We start from the raw sequence: 18,933 nt of genomic DNA, 5'->3' as shown, positions 1-18,933 counted from the left end.
TATAACAGCACTGAACAAGCAAAATACACAACATTGTACAAACAGACAAATGGAAACAATCTAAAGTTTTGGGAAAGTACTAACCAGTTACTGACAGCAGCTGTGAAACCCTCACCTCCATTTCCTCCCGATGAGACCTGTCTCTATCCTCGAACTCACGAGTTCTTCGTCGAGCCTCCTCAAAGGCTTGTTGTGCCAATGCATCCTCCTGCTACCAAAGCACATGACAGAGTGACACAAAAGGTGACCCTCATTTTCACCAAATCATTGTTTTTTGAGCATTAACTATCCCTTGGCAGTAAAGTCAAGTATGTCTTGCTGAACCTGCTAGAACACAGGCGAGTTCCAGCAAATGTCAATACAGTTAATGAAATATTACTCACCTTCACTACGGCAGAAGAGAGAACCAAAGCTGGAATGCAGCTACTACTAAAACAAATTTTCAAAGGAGAGCTGCTGTTCCAAAGTAGTTTAAATGCTGCTGGTTTTTTTAAGGCTAGGAATTCTCAGAAGTTCTATGTAAAAGGCAATACATGTTATTCTCTTTGTAAAAGTCATTTTGAAAACAGTATTCACAGATATACCTGGAAAAGTCCACTGGAATCACTACACTAGTGGCAACTTAATTATCTTGCATTTAAAAGTAAGTATGATCGAAGTTACAAACCAAATAAATTCTTCATTTTATCAAAAGCTGCTGCAGTTGCATCAGTATGAACATTTATAGTACTTGTGTACCATTTATATTATTTAAATTTAGATGCATAGAAAAGTGCAAAGTAGAAATTATTCCTCCACCAATTTGCACACATTCCCATATAACTGAGGACAAACCTGAAGGTTTTCAATAGCCCTTTTGCTTATTTTCAATAATGGCTTATGCACAGGAAGATTTAATAAACTAACACTCAAAAAGAATCCTTCAAACTGTATATTCTACCAGAAAATGTTTTGCATAAAGTGTTAGTAACATAACTGGGTTGGAAGTTATTTTTCTCAAAGAGATTTCTTAATACATTTACTGTTCCACATAGAATTTTTAAATTTCCAGAATGGAAAAGTCCCATCTGAAGTGACTCCACAAACCAGAAAAGGATAAACTGTATTGGCTCTCCCTCCTTCTAGCTCTTCAACTATAATTACTACTAACTCTGCTTACAATTCCCCCATACATGCAAATGTTATTTTAGAGCTGATAATTTTTTAAAAAGCTGACCTTGACTGTTAGAGGACATAAACATGTAGAGAGCACAGCTAAGTTTCAATATACCTGGGGACTAAGCGCATAAATTTTTCAATTTAAGATAAAGCATCCCCAGCCTGAGAAAATGTTAAATTGCCTTTTTTGCCCTGGGCACAATCATGGGCCCTGGAGCAGCTCTGTGAAATGATGTGAAGGGGCTCCCTGGTGGCCCAAGGCAGGGAAATACAAACAGCTGCCAATCCCAGCCTCTGCCTTCCGCCGTCTCTTTCTGGGGACGAGCGTGCAATGTTTAAAGCTGACAACAAGATAATACTTGAACACCAAAAATTTTTTTAAGATTCAAATTTTGCCCTTTACAGCCATTTTAACGTTCATACAAGTCATAGAAACCAGTGTCAGAGAGTGGAAAGTAAGTTTGTTCTTAATAATGCAGAAGGTTAGAGAGAAACAGATAAGTTCGTCTCCCAGATGACTCCAGAAAAGCTGCCTTAGTTCTAGTTTACAGAAGACATGTATGTCTTTGTTAACTTCTTTTTTTAAATCAGACAAACAGAAGATGATTCTTTTTTTTCCTCAAAGGTTTTTGCATTTTACCATAATTTAGAATGGTCATGAAATAAAAGGCTGACATACAGCCTTGGATGGAATATTTTAAAGAAAAGGTCATAACCAAAAGAAACTAAATTAGAAATTCATGGGAAAAAAAATCAGTATGTTGGCATCCAGAATGAAGATGTGTTGACAGCTGAAACACTAGTTTGCTCATGTCTGAGAAAGTTCTGAAAAGTATCAGAACTTTTTTAGTAAAACATAAAATTCTGCTCTACTCTTGGTGATACATTTTAACAAATCAAGAAACAACTCAACCTTATACAAACAGGAGTTTAACAGATTTTTTTTTTTTTAAATGTCATTCAATTCTAGTAATACTAGCCTAGCAAATTCAGCTGTATGGAACCAAATAATTTATACATCTTAGTTTTATTCTACAGAAATGTTCCTGGTATTAATTTACACAGAAAAATAAGAATAAGTAAAATATGAGCAATCAACATGACAACAGTACAAAAACCAAATCTCCCAATCCAGAAAATAAAATTTGGAAAGAAATTTTAAAAACAGAAGTTTACACACACCCACACTTATACACATATCCTCACAGCAGCCCCGTAGGAAAAGACTTGGTGAGATAGCAAGATGCTCTGCTACAGAAGAGGTGCAAAAGTACTGAAGACAGAAACAGTCTCAAAGACGCTCAAACATCAAATCCAGGAAAATTTAAGCCCCAAAGAGGGAATATATTCAAGCATGTATGTACATCTTTGTATGTGTTGGTCCATCAAAGTCTGAGCAAGCAGTAGAACCAGGGCTTTCAGTAACAAAAAGACCACTTAGTAGCAAGACATGGATAGGCTGTGGATTAAGTGGAAAAAACAGTAGCTTAACAGGTACAATTAAAACACTTCAATGTTAACACATGTGGATTCTCTTCCTACAGAATTTGTTGATGTGGTGAAGGGTATTTTGTTTTCTGAAGTATGACAGCAAAGAAAAATTTCATTTGATCTCAGCATCAGTATGAAGTGGTAAGAGACAGGAAAATGCAAGAGCACTACATTTGCTTAAGAAAAACTTCCAAAAAGTGAGGGGGGTCTAAAGAACAGCTGGATAGCTCTCAAACGACAGTGGGTACACAGGCAATACTGTGTGAGGCACTTAAACCCCCTCTGACATCAGTGTTATTTTGGGATCAAAGTCAGCAGTTCAGTCAACTGCCACCAGCAACATTAAACAGTTTTAAATAAGGAAGCAGAGTGACAGATACAGGAAAAAGGAAACTGAAGAATGTAAAAGATTGCCCAAATGTTTCCAATACTAACACATATAAGGGTGCAGCTACTCCTGTGTCTGTATAGTTCTTTATGACATTGGGCACTGTAAGAGTCCATCTAAGAGCCTCTCGTTTGTTCTGCCCAACGACCCTCGCCTGAGGCCTAAAGAACTGCAGTTTAAAGGTGCTGGCCAGGGAAGAGAAGAATGCCAAGTGACTGTTCTCAGTTGGTGCCCATCCCAACCAAGGGCGATCTGCTCCCTCAGGTGTGAGAACAATGGACTGGTCACGGTGTGTTGCTCTTACGCAGGCTACTTGCTGCAGGACTGATCACAAGGACTGTTGGTGTGCCTGGAGCTGCCATGATGCACTGCTCCTACACAGGCTGTGGGCCTGGAGCTGCCATGATGCACTGCTCCTACGCAGGCTGTGTGCCTGGAGCTTGCCATGGTGCACTGCTCCTATGCAGGCTGTGGGCCTGGAGCTTGCCATGGAGCACTGCTCGTAGCAGGCTGTGTGCCTGGAGCTGCCATGATGCACTGCTCCTACGCAGGCTGTGTGCCTGGAGCTTGCCATGGTGCGCTGCTCCTACGCAGGCTGTGGGCCTGGAGCTGCCATGGTGCACTGCTCGTAGCAGGCTGTGTGCCTGGAGCTTGCCATGGAGCGCTGCTCCTACGCAGGCTGTGGGCCTGGAGCTTGCCATGGTGCACTGCTCCTACGCAGGCTGTGGGCCTGGAGCTTGCCATGGAGCACTGCTCGTAGCAGGCTGTGTGCCTGGAGCTGCCATGATGCACTGCTCCTACGCAGGCTGTGTGCCTGGAGCTTGCCATGGTGCACTGCTCCTACGCAGGCTGTGTGCCTGGAGCTTGCCATGGAGCACTGCTCCTACGCAGGCTGTGTGCCTGGAGCTTGCCATGGAGCGCTGCTCCTACGCAGGCTGTGTGCCTGGAGCTTGCCATGGAGCGCTGCTCCTACGCAGGCTGTGTGCCTGGAGCTTGCCATGATGCACTGCTCCTACGCAGGCCACTTGCGCACCGTCCTGTTTCCACCTGCTTCTTTGAGCAACGATCTCCACATACAATAGTCCATAAATCTTCCCCCCTTTTGGCCAGTCGCCCGACGCCTTGGAAAAGACTATAAAACATACCTTCAAACTGAAGACCCCTGAGATCTCCCCGGACGGCAACGGACCTCGGCTGCTTCCACGAAGATCGTCTGCCCGTCTTGGTAGCTATAATCCCAACCCCCTTTTTCTCTCTCTCTGTCTCTCTCTGTCCCTCTATCGCGTTCTGTTGGCACTAAATAAAAGTGCATCTTTTGCAAAAGTAAACTGGTTTTGTCCCCTGTTGTGTCTTTTGTGCTTTGAGATCCCTAAAAGAACCTATCAGGACTCCGCATGTGGTGTGGACCCTGACATTTAATTGGCGTAGTCGGCAATTCAGATTCCCTGATACTGGAGGAGTTGGGGGTTCTCTGTGCACTTTTTTTAGATACTACTACCATAGCAAGCAGAATGACCATTGACAACCTCATAGTCGCCAAGAATCACAAACTAAAACCATGTTACACACCTGTAACTGTGTAGAAACATCTCTGTAGAGCCACACAGAGAAATATCTCCAGCTCAGCACCCTATACTCACAACTCAGGAAAGCACTGACACCTGAGAGCATGCAGATATCCCCTCACACATACAAAGAGTAAATCACAACCTCAGTGCACAAACACTTTCAGAAGATAACAAAAGGGAATTGTTAAGTGTTGTTAAGACAGCATATACACATTGGGAAACAAAAGTAATCCAAGCACTTGTAAAAACATTTATTGAGAAATTAAGAAAAATTAAACCCACAGGTCACCTGACCCTTCTCCTTTTTGGAGGGGTGCCCACTTCCAGGCACTCTCCAGTTCTGGAAAAGAGTGACACTGCCTCCTCTTGAGTGCACGTTCCCATCGGTCTGCTCTCAGAAGACAGTTCAGAAGTCCTGTGACTTAACATTATGTATAAAACTTAGTAACTACAGATGAAGAACCTTGGGATTTATATTGCCTTCCTCAGGGCTACACACTTGTCCTGGTGGGGTAAGGCATCACAGCCTGAAGGCTGCTAATCCATAGAGTCCACAGCAGTGACTCCTGCAGCTGGAACTGAACTCATCCAAGTCACTGACACAGCTTTGCAAGAAGTGAATGCACAGCAAAAAGTGGATTTCAAGTAAAAGCTTTGGTCTGTGGCTTTTCTCACAGATTCACAAAGGGTGGCAGGACTATTCTCTCTAAGCATCATGGAGGAAGTGCTCAGGGCTGTGACTGCTCCAAAGACACTTCGACACAAAGTGTTTCTATTTAATCCCAAACATAGTCACATTAACATAATCTCATTAATGTGCAAATTATTTTCTTAAATTAGGGAGAGGCAAGGCACAATAGAAGAGTGTCCTTGGTATTTAAAAAGTATTTTATTAACTACAAAAAATCACTCAAAGTTGTAAACTAGACATTATTCCTGCTCCTAACATTTTGACCTAATGTAGCTAAAATAGTGTTTTGCTACAACCACATTTCTGAACTTCCATACTGCAAGTTTTCTTTGGAGTTTGTACTCAAAGTGAAGGCAAAAACTGCATTTCCCTCCAGAAGAGCAAACATATGTAAGTAGTCAAGGGCAGACTGTCTTACCTGCGCTCTCTCTTCATCAAATTCCAGGCAGCCCATACCATCCAGTCTCTGTAGGTCTATCCAGCCTTTCCAGATTACACAGACACCATTGAGAATCATAGGTGCCTTCAAGTACACCTGGAATAAAAGCAAAACACATGTTATGAATTTGCAAGCTCTTACACATGTGCCTGCACAATGAAAATACTGATCCAGGAAGCTTCTATATGTATTCTTAGAAGAACATCCAAACCAGCTGGTAACATGAGACTCCATTTAACAGCTTCTACCATTTCCTTTCCAAGAACTCATTTTAATCAAGTGAGCGCTTTAACTTTTGCCTACTGTACTGGATGGAATAAATTTAAGCTGTGTTCTCATTTTATAAACTGGTGTGCACCAGGATTTAGTTCGAATTCTTACTGCTTGAGAGAGAGTTTTTCTTGCTAGCTCACCTTTGTGCCACAAAGAAAGTGGCGTGCTGCCAGTCAGGGAGGATCCTACAGCACATCTAAATAGTTAAATGAGCACACTCTTCCTTACTCCCAAGAAACACTGTATTTTATCCCAATAAATGAGTGATTTCAACAAAGTCCAAGCACTGGTTTCAGTCCTCCTCAAATTTACAAACTACTCAGAGGTCAGTAAAATAAACAATACACACGGTGCTAAAAATAAGGAAGTTTTCCTGTGTCAGTTGTAGCATGGGTGAAAGGCTTTTCCAAAGAAACAACACCAGCTGATGAAAACCCAAGTACAGCACCAATGTGCACTGTGTCTTGTGCTGCAGCACGGAACAATGCAAGATCTTAAGGCCCTACATCTAGATAACAGTACACAATGCAGTGATGTCACAAGGGAATTAAAATGAAGCAAATATAACACTAAATGAGTTTGACATGTTATAATTAATAATATCCATCTTAAACAAAACAGATTCACAGCAAAATTACCTGAATTGTATAGAAAAGAAAAAAATATTAAAAAAATTAAACCTTCAATAGTTATTTCAGCCTACTTGGCATGTCAAAACCTCTCATGGAATGGGAGTTTGTCTATATTGAATCACCAGAGAGGCAAACCTACACACATGCCTGCACCCACTTCAGACTGAAAGACTGTTTAGACATTCCAAATCCATTTGAGTTTTTTCAGCCTTCAGGAGCAGCTTGGGCTCAGCCAGGGAGGGGAACTTTCAGACAGTGCCTCCTCTAACAGTTCTAAATTAATCCTCTGGCAAATCCTCATCAAAGCATAATTGATGTTTAGCACTATAATGCATTTCAAAGCGCCCCCACTGTGCCTACTTGCTCAGTTCCACACTTACCAGCTAAGGTCACTCAAGCAAAAAAAGAAAGGGCTCAAGAAGCAGGAGGCACAGAGGCAGGGAAGCCCCCCTCATGCAAAGGCTGTGCTGGCAGAATTAAGCACTGAACACAACATGAAAGGCAGCCCATGAGTGGAAGAAGGGGAACAAATAACATTAATTGAGCTGACAAACAAGTAATTTTATTTGCCAAAGAAAATAAACATTTGATCTCCAAGCCTGATTTTTACAACTTATCACACTTTGGTATGAAGTGACACAGCTTTTAATTAGTACAACATGCAGCTGCTCAACAATGAAGCAATAAATGTTATTTGTTTGAGCATATCTTCTTCCCACCAGTACTTCTACTGCAGGGTCTCTGCAAAGAGCACAGTGTGGTTTTCTGTGCCCATCTGAGAGAGTCATCATAGCCCAGCCTTGTGTGGGGACAGCACACCATGGGGACATCCACCAGCCAACAGCCTCTGCGAGCAGGGGTGTCAGAACCAGCATGAGTAAGATGTGGACTACCAGGAAACCACCTCCCACAGCTGTCATTTCAAGATTAAGCAGCTCAAACATACAAAATACATTGCATCCCTTCAGTACAGTCTTCACTCATTCATCTCACAAGAAACAAATGAAGGACACAGCATTCACTTAATGGATGTATTTAATTAGTTAAGAAGTGAAAGACAACTAAAAGAGGCTATTAGAACTGTCATTCTCTAAGGCAAATGAAGAATAATTCAAGAGGGGAAATAAGAAGGCAGTATAAGCCAACCATGGTTCTGTAAAGACAAAAAAGCCCATACTCTGATGGTCATGTTCTGGAGGAGCAAACCAACACTTTGCTGATCTTTATTTAGGGTTTACCCCTCACCTAACCTCCTCTATCTTTCTGGCCCACAACAGCAGCCTGGGACACCAAAAGTTACACAGGTCTTCCCACAGATGACAAAACCCAGCTTTCCAAGTTGTCCAGGAATACTTTTTGTTTGTTTCTTTGATAAGGAATATTATGCTGCCACTAACCTGCTTCAGTGGCCGTTCAACTGCCTTGGTCACTGTAGCTGCCAGTGCAAACACACAAACTTCCTGCCTCAGTGCAAACAGCAGGGAGCTCAGACATAGCTGCTGAGGGCTCCACACTTCAAATGCATCACCTGGAAGCCCCAGCAGCACTGAATATTCTATGAAAGCCTTCAGAAGTCAAAGGGGAAACAAGTTGACAGAGCTGATGTGATTCCTGATTCCTACAATCTGCCCTGAGCACGCCAGCCAACAGCTGAGCTGCTGTCAAAGCAGCTTGGGAACCTCTGGCACTCAGCCTGACCCTTCCAGATAAAGCAGGCTGCCCTTGCTCCTGAATCTGAGCCCTGGAATCCTGAACACCGGATTCAGGAGGTCTTCAAAACTCTGATAAACAACCATTTTTCACTTCTGAAAGCATGAATTCCTTCTCAGGTTATTCCAAGTTTTGAAATTACCACATAATCATTCAAACATAGTAATTATTCATCTTGAAACCCCACGAGCTTATGCAGGAACTTTTCTCTCATTAAAACACAATAATGCATACTGATACTTTTAAATTTATTTTAGAAAAAGGAATTTAAGCTCCTTTTCCCCCCTCTCCTCTTTCAGGAAAATGGAAACCACCTCAGATTATAGCCAAAAACGTTTAACCACATATTTCCTTCTTTTCAGATAAAAACCATGTTGGTTCCCTTTCAACTTCTGAACTTAACAGAATTATTAATAAATTACTGCTCTGTCTGTGAACACATTATCTATTATGGCACAAAAAGTCCAGCAAAGTGGTCTTCCAAAAAATTTCTGAATTGTCTGCTCTGAAAATTGCCTCAATATAGTCATGGTAGGAGACCAAGGGCAAAAGTTGCATTATTTCTAAAAAGACCCAAAATTCCCCCCTCCCTAATATTATAGAAGTAGATAAAAGCAGGTCTTTGTTAGAAAAACTCTTTCAAGGTTTTACTGCTAACCCCAGATTACCTGCATTTAAATAATTTTATAAATCCTCCACACGCCTCTGGGTACTTTTCATAACAATGCCTGGCAGTCAGTGCTTTAAAATTCAAGAGACAGGTGAAAAGCACTACAAAACAGAAGGAAGGAGGAGAGGTTGGAAGTCAGGCAATTACCAAACTCATATTCAGTGGACAAATTTAATGTTACATAAAGAAACACCATTATAGGGACACACAAGAGGAAAAGCTGAATAATGCAGCAGTCTCTATTCAGAATACAGTCCATCCTATAAACCAAAGGAAGTATGGCTTTTCTGCCACTGACAGTGGACAGCTGTGTAACTAAATTACCAATCTTTGTACACATGTTCAAGGATGAGAGTAAGTTCTCTTATTTTGCACCCTCATTCTCCACACACTGGCACAGCCAAAGCTTTGTTAGACTAGGAAACCTAGGTAAAGTGTCACATACTGAAATATGCAATTTTTACTAGTTTATAGCAGCTGAATTTTTGTTTGGGTGGCTATTACAGAACTAATTTAATCTGAAATAACATCTTCCATTTCAAACTCCTACTACAGATCAAAGCAGCAATAGAATTTTTAAATGAGAAATGTAGACAAGTTACTTTTACATTGAAAACAGGCTTTTGGTATTAGAACAAATATTCTGCTTGCTGACCAAACAAGCAGCAAGAGCAAACACTCTTATCTCCTGGCAGATTATCTGGACAGAGGACAAACAGCACCGTAGAGACACACAAACTTGAGAAAGTGCTGCATGAATAGGCTTAGCTGGGCTCTAAGTTGTTGAGCTGTGTTTGTGCTTGGCCTCCCAGCTGGCTTGCTCTCAAAGACCTCCATGCCACACCTTCAACGTTTAGTGTATCTCACCTTCCCTTTTGTATTCTTTTGAATAATCTGTTATTTCTTTTCATCTGCATTTAAATGAGCAACCCTCTCCTCCAGCTCCAAGGGAGTTATCTCTGGTGTTAAAAACAGGCAGAGACAGGGCTCTTGTAACACTATTCATTCATATTTTAAAATCCAAACTATTTAAATTGAGGACAATTCTCAATTACTTTTAAAAAAGCTACTGTATTTTAGCATAAGACAAAAAACCTCGGTTTCACATCCTATTTTAGTCATCTAGTAAATCCTTATCTCACAACAGCAGGGCATTTAACTGATCTGCTGGAGGTATGCTATCTGTGTGCTCCATCCACACATCCTGCAGTTGCAGAAAATGCTCCTTCTCCCTACAGCAACCAAGCCATTTCCTCCCCCAGCGACTGCACACAGTTCTCACCACCCACCAACTAATGAATCAGCAGGCTCACAACAGCCAGCGCCACCGAGGAGATCAACTTCACCCCCCAGGAAACACCAGTCCCCAGCGAAGTGGTGCAGTCTCCTCCCTTCTGTTTTCATTTTCCCAGCACACTAGAGCAAAATGCATTCTTGCAGAAGAGGCTCAGTTCTGACTCACTCTCTGCCTCATCACGCACACATCTGCCCATTCATAACGGGCTGTGCCTCGCAGCTGAACCACGTCCGTCCATCCATCTATCCCTCCATCCACCCCACTCTGATCCCACCTTCCCCGGAATCACACCCCACTTTCATGTGAAACACTGGCCACTGAGAAAGAAACAGCTTTGAACACTTACTCCAAGAAGGAGAGATATTAAATCGGTAAGACTAACATAATTTCAGCTTCTCTTAACATTATCTTTATACACTAGCAAGTAAAAGGAAACAACTTATACAAAATGTTCAAACGAGAAATTATGTATTCAACTGTTTCATTTAACAGCAAAAGCATATGATTATATATACAGTTTCATAAATAAAATGCTGCACAGAGATGCAGCACAAGCTACTCTGAAATGTAAAGTTGCTTCAGTCCCATCCCTGTGTGCCTGCCAAAATACTAAGACCCACTTTCATATCACAGAGAAGGGTCTCTAGCCTGGGTTTCAAGGAGGGGGCAAAGCATGACAGAGGAAGCAACAGAACTTATACACTAAAATCCTCAACTAACTGGGAAACAAAACAGAATAGTAACTTCATTAGTGTAACAACAACTGAAGCTACAGCAAAAGCTGAAAATTTCATGCAAGGTTTCACACTACTCTTTCAGATATAGATCATTAGTTAAAAAGAAATTAATGACAGGCAACCAAGTCATGAAAAGAGTTTACAGCATTTATCTGACTTTCTAAGTTTAATTCCCATACACTAATCTTGTCACATGATTTAAACTGGAATGAAACAAATAGAAACAGCTGAAAAGAATCCTGTTTAGAAAGTGACTATGACTTAACAGTGCTTTTAGTTTGGATCAATCCTTCTGTCTCATCCCTCAGAACATATTATTCTTTCTTCAAACACACAAAGAAAATGTCTTGTGCTTTAAAAGCTACATCTTGGAATTTCTTCCATTAGATGAGAATGAGGTTTTGTTAAAAGTCAAACCTTACACTCTTCTGCAGAAATGTATGGGAATTGATCCTTTCTGACAAAACAAGAGCCTTTCCTAAACACTCGTACATTGATGACTCAGTAGTGGGTTTCAAGATGAATACAGCTTCAAGTTCCTCAAGGGTGGCACCAATGGCACAACTGTACCACACCATCACCACCAGGCCCTTGCTGTTTCCTGAGCAGCTGCCAAGGTGGGACTCCTGGGACAGCACTGGCCAGGGCAGGAGCACTGCCCAGGGACACCTCCTGGGACCCAGCACCATGATTTCTCTGCCTGGGACATGTTCCTCCAGCTCTGCTTCCTTGTGATCACACAGACACATTTTGCTTGCAGCTGAGGAAAGAACGCACTCCAATTCACAACTAGAAAAATGCCTCAGAGCATCGTACAATTTTCAACTTCACAGCAAAACCTGATCAACAGATATTATTACTTTGTTCAATTTTAATTATGTAAGTCACCAGGTTTCATTACAAATATCAGTAAACATTAAGGTGCAACATAATCCACTTTTACAATTCTATGCAGCAAAAGTACCCATATACAGACTCACTTCAAAAATATCTTTGTAAGTAATATTAGAGCTGTGAAAAAAAACTCTCAACATGTACTTTGTGTACAGTGATGGGGTTTGGTTTCTAAAATATCAAAAAAAGAATGACTGAAAATTTTTCCTTACCTTACTGGCAAGCCAGAATTTAAAACTCCCTTGTAGAAAACCTGCTATTTTTATGGTTTTTTGGTTGGTTGCATTTGTTAGCTTTTTTTCTGCATAGTTAGCTCAACTATGTAATCATGACTCCTTTTCAAAAGCAGATCGATGTTTCATTAAATTATGCAGGTTGCTACTTCACTTAACTAAAACCCAGTTCTGTAACTAAGAACAAATATGAAGCAGTAAGGATGTCAGAACAAATGTGATTAAATCTGTGGAGCATTTTATTCCTGGATTAAGATCACTGGCCAGTATTTATGCTTAGAAGCTCACATAGAAAAACAGTAAAACGCTACTGCACAGAAATTATACTCATCATCTAATAACCAAGTCTCCAGATACAGTTCATTCCAAAACACAGCAATTTCTTGACTAAGCAGAAAACATGAACCAGACTTGACCAAAACCACCAAAAAACCCCAATACAAAGCACAAAGTAGACAGCTTCTAGTTTTCACATTGTCACTACAGAAGGGACTAATGCCTCCCAAAGACAAATGCATCTCATGCTCAGGCTCTATCCATTTGCCTTCAAAAGACAAAATCAACCACAGAGTTGGAACTGAAAATCAACAAAAATGCAAGGAGCATAACAAGAAAAATCTGAAAGGCAAATATATGCTGGGGTTTTCCCCTGTGAAGTTTTACAGGGTCTTTCAGCAGCCTATCTTTACATTAGATGCTACATGAGAAAGATGCCTGGATTTTCAACCTACATTCCCTTTTAATGGAGAGGACATGCATTTAAAAAAGACCCATTTTTTTCTTGCAACAATTAAAAAGAATAATGTTTTTGCAGCAAAATATTGCCAGGAGATCACTGCTGGTTTTGCTGCTCCAAGTACACACGTGTGCTTCTGCTCACAAGCCCGGTAACTGACAGACACAGTCTTCTGCCACGTTGACAGAATATTTTCCAGACAAATTTCAAAATTGTTGTTCTTTTCAAGCTTTCAGAAAATCACATAGCAAAAAAAGCAGTTACAACTAGCAAATGCAACAGAGGATTACAAAGAAAGGTTTATCTAAAACATATCACTTGCACATCACGCTACCTGGGTGTAAATAAACAGCCTGCTAGTCCTCTACTTTTGGACTGAAAATTCAAAACATAATGCAAGTATACACAACTACACAAAAAAGAAGTTACCTGATTTTGCAATACAGGCAAGCATAACAAAAATAAATAATAAAATAATAAAAACATCCAGAAACTGACCCAAGCAAGAGGGAAGCAAGAAAAGCTGCTTCTTCTACCCTTTGGCTTTCGGTGCTTTCTTGAGCATTCCAACAATCTCACCCTTCCCCTTAAGCAGGATTCAAGTATGGAAAAACTGTTCAAACATTTGCTCAACAAGTAGTGCTGCATCAAGACTTAAAATAATGTGAGTAGTTTTTTGTCTTTTGTATACTATAACAACTATTCAGCTTTCATCATTCAATAAAATTTCATAGTGTCATAATTATTCTGTAGAAAAATATCAGTTTCTGCAGAGAACATCTTTAGCAATGACTGGAAATTTTCTGTAACAGAGTAACATCAAACTTGCAATTATGCAAGCTAATGAGCTCATTTTGTTACTTGTGCTCTGGACAATAAAGCTTCAAGAACCATTTCAGTAACTTTCAGAAAAATGACAGTTTCTTGAAGCAAATGTTTCATCATTTTATTGATTTTTTCTTATTTTCAATATGAATTATTAAGTGATTTTCATAAAGAAGCAGACATTCTCAACAATGACTCTCTTTTCTCATCCATTTATATGAAGAGGAGAGAAGCATAGTATTAGCAACTTTGCTTAGTAAGTGGAGACTGATATGCAAACAAGAGAATTCAATAATCCAAATATCTGGATTTCTTTCAGCTGCAGAGATCTCAAGTACTGCTTTCATCCACACAGCACTCATCTATCCTTATATGTAGCTGCTTCCCAAATGCAAAATTTAGCTCACTACCTCCAATTTTGCTCCTCTTCTGGGAAACTTTAGGATGATGACATGGGTATATTTGAAATCTTGTCTATACAACTCTAATGAGTGTATTTAAGCCACTGGAAAGAGTTCAAGGTAGTATGACTGAATAGCTGCTTTTAGAATACATAATAAAAGCTAAGCAGAAGCAGGTTTACTGACAGCAGACCTTAAGTACTTGCACAGCTGTGCTGCAAGTACTGCTCCCAAGCCTTATTCCAAAATGGCATTGGCACTGCCTGCAGTGTAAGGCAGGGACGGGGCTGTGGGCAATCCCAAAAGCGTTTGGAGGATGAGAGGTGAAAGGATTCCAGGGGAAAGGCTGTGGATCCTCGTCACATGAGGTGCCTGGTGACTCACACTCCAGTGGCAGAGGGCACTGGATGATAAATCACTCTGCAGAAACAACTGTCCAAGCCCAGCCAGCGGCTGCCTGCCAGCAAAACGTGGCCAGTCTATGTCCTCTAAAGATTTCCCTTCCCAAAATCCAAGTTCCTTTTACACTGTGAACACAGTGTATCTGCACATAGAGGCATCTCCTAATTGTGAGGTAAAGTGAATAAGCACAGGTACACTACGACTGTGGCTTCAAAGGGAATTTGGATTAAACAGCTCTCCTCTATGCAACAGCAGGCCATAATGAACACTTTCAAGCACCTAGACAAAAAAAAATAGAAAAAGTTGCACTCTCCTCTAAAGCAAAAATTGGTTTAGGAGCATAAATAAAGGACGTTGCTGGGGGAAAAAAAAAAAAAAAAAAAAAAACAGAAAGAAAAAGAAACTGAGGCACAAACACAATAATAAATTCTAGAATCGCAAGCATCTATAGAAAACCAGTATTTTACTCAAACCACACAGATGATTCTGGATGAAAACCGATCAAGGGGATCATCAAGAAAAGTGGATTCTTCTCATTCACCAAGCCTTTACAGGACTCCCATCAAGCAACTCCAAGGAAAGGAAAAAAAAAAAAAATTAAAAAAAAAAAATCAAGCTGTTTAGCCAGGCTGGGTACAAACTGGATACACCACCAAACCCATTTGTCTGCTATGAGAGTAACCACACACTGACCTCCTTGTTTAAAGCTCACAGAAAAGTCTGAGAAAGATCAAAAGCAACAAGAGTGATGTGGGTTTCATCAGGACAACACCACTTCCCTTGGCTGGAGCGGGCAAAAGAACTGTCATGGCTCTGAGCACACAGACAGTCCAGCAGCTGATGTCCCTTCACTGACCACTTACTGCTCCTCACAGAATAATCCCTCCCAGCTACCACAAGGTTTTGGGGTCATCATGACTCCAAAAGGCATACGTAGGAGGATAATTGTCTAAGGCTGCTCAGGTAAAGGGAAAGCTGGTTCTATTGGCTGCCATTTGAATAGGTGCTGCATTTTAATAAAAACTACTGCTTCTCATTACACTTCTGTTTCTGCTGTAAGACCTGCAGCATAACAAAGATTTGGTTTTTTTTAATAGTCATCCAAGCCACTAACACAAACTTAGAGCAAAATAAAATCTAGCTATGACAAAAAACTGTGCAAGTAGAAAGCCAGCATCTCTAGGAAGAAAACTGAAAATCTTTAGTTATGGCTAGAACAAAGTTAATGGTTAATGAGTAGAAATCCTAGCTACATCACATGTGGCACAGCAGGCACTCTGAATCAATTTAAATCATGTCTGATGTGCTTTCCTCCAAAGCTGCAGAGCTCACAGCGTTTTAGAGTGAAGTAAACCCGTGTGGAAGACTCTGGTTTACGAGCAGCTGCCACCAAAGAACAGACAGGAAGTAAAGCTGCATTAGAAAGAGATGGAGAATTGTATTATAAAGGGGAGGGGAAGTAAAACAACTTCACAGACTGCATCAGTGATTGGTATTTAAAAAGTAGAAAAGAGTATCTGAGAACTAATGTTCCTTCAAGTAAGAAGAGTGGAGCTAAAGAAACATCTTGAATGAGAAATGAAAACTGGGGAGAAACATTATCTTACTCTAAGAAGTAAACAAAATTAATCACACAAAAAGTTGATCACACAGTTCTTAACAAAACAAAGGGACTTTGAAAAAGATTCGATTTTAAGAAGCAAGGAAGTCCATACACAGCTCAGCCTTAAGTTCGTACGTCATTAGTACAAAACTGAAATAAAAATTACAGAACTCCATTAATTACAGTAAAACTAGTCTAAGTCACTAATGATACCAGAAAATCAAGGTGAAAATAAAGCTCTCCATTTAATTGCAAGTTTTAATTATCCAATATTTCAGGCAACACATTAGACTACTACACTGCCTGTCTTTCAATTTCTTAAGATCAATTCATTTACTCTTTACCAAAAAACAAATTAAAAAATCCCTGGAAATTAGCTGACAACACAGAGGATCAGAGAGCCTTGGTATGGTTCAGCTCCCAGAAACAGCACATACACTGCATCTGATACACCCCACACACATCCACAATCACAATGAAATACTATGTTTATCATTTTTACGATCTAGGGATCTATTTTTAGTGCTGCTTTTTCTTCTGCTATGACAAACCTGAAAAATTGCTCAAATACACAATTAAATTTGCTGCAGGTCAAAGACAGCACAGAATGTTAAAGCTATCTCAAAAAAAATGTTAAACTTTAGTTTAAAATGAGTAGAAACATTAAGTGTACACTGGGCCATCCAATTGTTGGATTAATGAAGACAGGGTATCCACCAGAGGCCTACCCACCCATTGTGAACATCAGATGCATCAAATTAAAAGGCAAATTAAGCATATAAAAAAACCCCTCAGTTAAGAAATACCAGATTGAAAAACCTCAAGCCTATGAAGTATGCATTTGCAGAATCCCAACTTTTACAAGAGTGTTGCTCTTTCTAAAATTCCATCATTTAAGCAGCAATTCTAGCAGATGCTGCACTGGTAGCTTGGTAGCTGTGTACAAAACTTCTTTAGCACAATAGTGACATACTTCAAATCTGGATAAACTATTTTGGGCCATCATTGTTCAGCCAAAGCAGAATTCCAGAATTAAAATATTCTAATGTTGGTAAGTTTATCTACGTTCTAAATCTCAAACTAATGCCTAAGATAATTATTAACTGACAGCTTCCCCCATAGTCTTTTTTTATTCATATAATTAAAAACATGCCTTGCTGGCACAAATCCAGTGATGAACAAACACACATTATGCACTGCCTCAAGAATCAAAGCTCATAAAACAATGTTGCACAGAGCTACAAAAATCACATGGTTTTAAGAGACTGCTGAAGCCTATGAAAGAAATTCTTAATTAAACCAAATGACAAAAATCTAGGGAGAACAAAATCTCAGACAATTCATATGAAACCCCTAACTGTTTCTGTTGATAACATAAAACACTCTCTCACTCTACTCATTCCTCTGCTCCAATCAAGGGAGTGGCTTACTTTCAGAGAAGTTTAATTCTGTGCAGGGCAAGCCTGCATTCATGTGTGATTTACACAAGTAAGGGCTGATTACAGCAGTGAATTTGTGATTCTTTCATACCAGAGCATAACATTATTCCCATTTATCTGTTTGTCCACCTCTTGCCTCATTCAGATGAATTCTTCTAAACATTTCAGTGAAGCAGTCTAGAATTTACTGTAAACACACATAAAAGAAGGAGTGGCATTCATTAACAAGGCTCATGCTCTGTTTTAATATACAGCATACCTACCATGCTCTTACATGATTAAGACAACACAAGAAAATGGATGAAGCAGTTCAGTACTTTAAGAATTCATTCAGAGAAAACAAAGTTAAAAAAAATCATAGGAGTAAATAAAATTAGTTTTGAACTGGCAAGAAGAGAGACTTCAGTCTTCTTACACATTACAAGAAAAATTCCTCATTCAATTGTGAGCCAGAATCAATATTTTTCAGTAAGAGCCAGATTCAATTCAGTTTCCTTAGCAAGGCAGTCAGTACCCAGACAGCCAACTTCACTTCTCCCCCAATTTGTCAAACTTCTGCAAGCCTCACAGGACTAAATGGAAAACAATTTTTTCCAAAAAACCTCATTAACTTGAATTCCACATACCATAACTGCCCTCAGGAATTTTTTTTTTCTTCCAATCAAGTTTTCCCACTATAGGAAATATTTATCTTCCACCTAGCAGCATTTAAAAGACCCAATATGCCATTAAACCTGAATATGCTTCAAGTATTTCCTCCAGCCTGGTAGGTTTGGTAGCATTAGCTGTTTCTTGTTACAAGGGTAGTGAAAAAATTTAAGCAAAAGGAAGGGTTCTGTAGTCCATCAAAAGTTTTAAAAATAAAAAATACACAAAAATTAGACAGAAACAGAAAAACCATGAGGTCTAAACCCAGTGAGTTATGAAGAAAGTCTCCTATTGAATTCAGTGATCTTTGGATCAGTCCCAAAGGACCTACAGGAGCACAGATAAAAGACAGCACCTATATTTTAAAGGCATGTTTTTCCTGTAAAACAAAACCAGCTGTGGGTGATTTCAGTAACTTTATTCTGATGAGACTAAGCAAGGTTTCTGACTTTAAATCTAATACAGCTTCACAGTAGCCATCACTGTCACTAGGGAATTTGAGCTTTCAATATCAGTCTATGGGACAACCATCTCAGAAAAAGGAGATTCAGAAATCAATTCTGAAAGCAATGCTGCTTCTGTATTATAGCTGATGGTGAAACTGAGAAAAAGCTTCATCCTACTTAGATCACACTGACTGCTTGCTGTACCAACTGGCAGCCAAAGACAATATGAAATAACCTGTTGAAAGTGCAAAT

At 39.9% G+C, this 18,933-nt stretch overlaps 1 protein-coding gene across 2 annotated transcripts in view; it reads right to left on the bottom strand.

The window, feature by feature from the left end:
- The window catches only part of CBFB (core-binding factor subunit beta), a 38,807-nt gene that overhangs the window by 14,530 nt on the left and 5,344 nt on the right, over positions 1-18,933 (bottom strand). The window contains exons 4-5 of one of the 2 annotated variants that reach the window (XM_056500784.1): positions 5,715-5,831; positions 116-211 (exon numbers count right to left, since the gene is read on the bottom strand). In XM_056500784.1, the coding sequence (XP_056356759.1) occupies positions 116-211; positions 5,715-5,831 (213 nt within the window). Of the gene's footprint in view, positions 1-84; positions 212-5,714; positions 5,832-18,933 lie in introns of both variants that reach the window. The other variant, XM_056500785.1, reaches the window with a different exon arrangement.

This window comes from Oenanthe melanoleuca, chromosome 11 (genome assembly GCF_029582105.1).
Source record: "Oenanthe melanoleuca isolate GR-GAL-2019-014 chromosome 11, OMel1.0, whole genome shotgun sequence".
NCBI classification, from domain to species: domain Eukaryota; kingdom Metazoa; phylum Chordata; class Aves; order Passeriformes; family Muscicapidae; genus Oenanthe; species Oenanthe melanoleuca.
This window is presented reverse-complemented; position numbering and strand designations above follow the sequence as displayed.